Source organism: Lagopus leucura, unplaced genomic scaffold (assembly GCF_019238085.1).
Source record: "Lagopus leucura isolate 7727_CA_CO unplaced genomic scaffold, USGS_WTPT01 34427-0_obj-0_obj, whole genome shotgun sequence".
Taxonomy (NCBI): domain Eukaryota; kingdom Metazoa; phylum Chordata; class Aves; order Galliformes; family Phasianidae; genus Lagopus; species Lagopus leucura.
This window is the reverse complement of record NW_024962602.1, coordinates 830-3822: the sequence shown is the minus strand read 5'-3', so window position 1 is coordinate 3822 and position 2993 is coordinate 830. Positions and strand designations below refer to the sequence as shown.

General features: G+C 63.0%; 1 protein-coding gene across 2 annotated transcripts; it reads right to left on the bottom strand.

The window, feature by feature from the left end:
• Positions 1 to 8: 8 nt before the first annotated feature.
• Positions 9 to 2987, bottom strand: LOC122190702 (rho GTPase-activating protein SYDE1-like). Of its 2 annotated transcripts, none has more exons than XM_042890790.1 (2): positions 2846 to 2987; positions 9 to 1115 (listed from the first exon to the last, which is right to left on the bottom strand). In XM_042890790.1, exons 1-2 carry the CDS (start codon positions 2931 to 2933, stop codon positions 568 to 570), a joined length of 636 nt encoding a protein of 211 aa, XP_042746724.1. In that variant the 5' UTR covers positions 2934 to 2987; the 3' UTR covers positions 9 to 567. The 2 variants fall into 2 exon arrangements, with proteins under 2 accessions (XP_042746724.1, XP_042746725.1); XM_042890791.1 differs by having other exon boundaries at positions 2858 to 2987.
• Positions 2988 to 2993: the final 6 nt, after the last annotated feature.

The following is a 2993-nucleotide window of genomic DNA, read 5'->3' as shown; positions in this document are numbered from 1 at the left end:
AGGCCTCATGGGGGGCACAGGAAGGACAGAGGTGCTGTGGGGCTCCATGGGGCACCAGGATCATTGGATCTGAGGAGCTCAAAGGGTCCAAAGGCCTCAAGGGGGGCACAGGAAGGACAGAGGTGCTGTGGATGCTGTGGGGCTCAATGGGGCACCGGGGATCATTGGATGTGGGGACCTGGAAAGGTCCTCATGGGGGGCACAGGAAGGACAGAGGTGCTGTGGATGCTGCAGGGTTGAATGAGGCACCAGGGATCATTGGATCTGAGGATCTCAAAGGGTCCAGAGGCCTCATGGGGGGCACAGAAAGGAACAGAGGTGCTGTGGGGCTCCATGAGGCACTGGGGATCATTGGATTTGGGGACTTCAAAGGGTCCAAAGGCCTCAAGGGGGGCACAGCAAGGACAGAGGTGCTGTGGATGCTGTGGGGCTCCATGGGGCACCGGGGATCCTTGGATCTGGGGCCCTCACTGGTTCCTCACGGGGGCACAAAAGCACAGAGGTGCTGTGGGCACTGCAGGCACACAGGGGACGCTCCCCGGGGTGGTGACAAAGGGACCGGGGCCCTCACACACCACAGGCCTGGCTCCTGCCTGCCGGCTCCTCCTCCGTGCCCCGCGTTGCCGGGCTCTCCGCCTCCTCCCTGCGCGGCCTCGGAGGATCCTCGTCCTCTGGGATGGGGTTGTACCAGATCTCCCCTTCGCTGCCTCCCGTTCCGACCTCCGTTTCGCTGCTTCCTCCACCTTCGTCCAGCCCTGCCCCCTTTCCCGACGACAGCACCCAGTGCCGGCTGCTCCGCTCCAGGCTTTGCAGATAAGCGCCGTGCCCTGGGCTCCGACCCGGACCTCCGAGCTCCGCCGCGTCCGCCTCCTCCTCCTCCTCCACCGCCGGCTCCTGTGGCTCCTCCCCGCCTGGATCAGCAGCCGATGGAAGGTTGCTGCCGCCCATCTCGTCCCGTTCGCTGGGTTCCGGCCCCTCCGGGGTGGATTTAGGAGGAGGAGGATGACGGCCGGAGAAGCGAACCCAGTTCTGCCTGCGGGATGCTGGCGGTTCCGGGGTCGCTGGAGACGAAGCGTCGGGGGCTGGCAAGGGGTCGGGGCCGGGCTGGGGCTGCTCTGCAAGGGGAAGGGAAGGAAAAGCTCAGCCCCCCCCCCCCCGCCAGCATCCCGGCCCGTCCCTTCTTCCACCCACCCAGCCTCCTTTTGCCCCAAACCTCTGCCAAGAGAGATTTCCGGTTGTTTACAGCTGCTCTGCATCGCTCCCACCGTCCTCAGAGGGAAAAGGGGGGGCAGGGAAGGAGCTGCTGCACCCCGACAGACCCCAGGGCTGCACCTCGGTGGGCTTCGCTCCTCCTGTCCCCATTCCCCCCCCCCCCAGCCCTGCGCTCCCCTCTCACAGGCACCCAGATTCCCTGCAGTCCCCGGGTGCAGCTTCAATTCTGTCCCTGTATCCTCAGGAGACCTCAGGATGGGCAGCAGGGCTCCGGGGGGGGGGGCAGGAAGGACCCCAAGGTGAAAGTGGGGAGTCTTCTTTGAGGGCCAAGAGGGATCTGGGGTGGCATCGGGGTCCCTTCCTTATGGATCTGGGGGGATCTGGGGTGATGGGGGTCCCTTAAGGGGCAGGAGGATGAAACTGGGGTCCCTTCCTGAGGACAAAAGGGACCCCAGGTTTAATGGGGGTTACTGGAGTGGGGCAGGAGGGACCCCAGGGTGGCATCGGGGTCCCTTCCTTCTTGTTTTGGGGGGATCTGGGGTGATGGGGGTCCCTTAAGGGGCAGGAGGGTGAAACTGGGGTCCCTTCCTGAGGATAAAAGGGACCCCAGGTTTGATGGGGATTCCTGGAGTGGGGCAGGAGGGACCCCAGGGTGGCATTGGGGTCCCTTCCTTCTTGTTTTGGGGGGATCTGGGGTGATGGGGGTCCCTTAAGGAGCAGAAAGGTGAAACTGGGGTCCCTTCCTGAGGATGGAGGAGGGAGCTGGGGTGGTGGGGGTCCCTCCATGAGGACAAAAGGGACCCCAGGTTTGGTGGGGGTTCCTGGAGTGGGGCAGGAGGGACCCCTGGTGAAAGTGGGTCCCTGGAAGAGACACAGGGTGGCATTGGGGTCCCTTCCTTCTGGATCTGGGGGGATCTGGGGTGATGGGGGTCCCTGTGGGGACAGGAGGGATTTTGGGGTGACACTGGGGTCACTTATGGAGGAACAGGAGGGACCTGGGACTGATGGGGTTCCCTGTGGGGACAGGAGAGACATTAGGGTGACACTGGGGTCCCTTATAGAGGGACAGAAGGGATTTTAGGGTGACATTGGGGTCCCTTATAGAGGGACAGAAGGGATCTGGAGGTGATGGGGTTCCCTGTGGGGACAGGAGGGCCATTAGGGTGACACTGGGGTCCCTTATAGAGGGACAGAAGGGACGTGGGAGTAATGGGGCTCCCTGTGGGGACAGAAGGGATATTAGGTTGACACTGGGGTCCATTATAGAGGGACAGAAGGGACCTGGAGGTGATGAGGTTCCCTGTGGGGACAGGAGAGACATTAGGGTGACACTGGGATCCATTATAGAGGGACAGAAGGGATTTTAGGGTGACAGTGGGATCCCTTATGGAGGGACAGGAGGGACCTGGGACTGATGGGGTCCCTGTGGGGACAGAAGGGATTTTAGGGTGATAGTGGGGTCCATTATAGAGAGACAGAAGGGACCTGGAGGTGATGAGGTTCCCCGTGGGGACAGGAGGGACGTTAGGGTGACACTGGGGTCCCTTACAGAATCACAGAAGGGGCCTGGATGCGCTGGGGCTCCCTATGGCACAGTGGGACCCCTGGCTGCCCCCCGTCCCTCAGCCCGCACCTCTCTCTTTACCGTCTGATTTCTTCCTCCACGGTCGATCGCGGCCCCGTAACCGAGAAAAGGTCCTCCGCAGCAGCGGCTCCGCCATGGCCGGGGCCTCAGCTGGGCCTGGGCTGGTCCGGTTCTGTCCCCTCAGCTGGGCCTGGGC

Bases quoted from the DNA above. Each gene is read 5' to 3' on its own strand.
- LOC122190702 (XM_042890790.1), bottom strand. From the start codon at position 2,933: ATGGCGGAGCCGCTGCTGCGGAGGACCTTTTCTCGGTTACGGGGCCGC. The intron at 1,116-2,845 runs GTGCGGGCTGAG...TTCCCCTTGCAG, and splicing joins ATCAGACGGTAAAGAGAGAG to AGCAGCCCCAGCCCGGCCCC.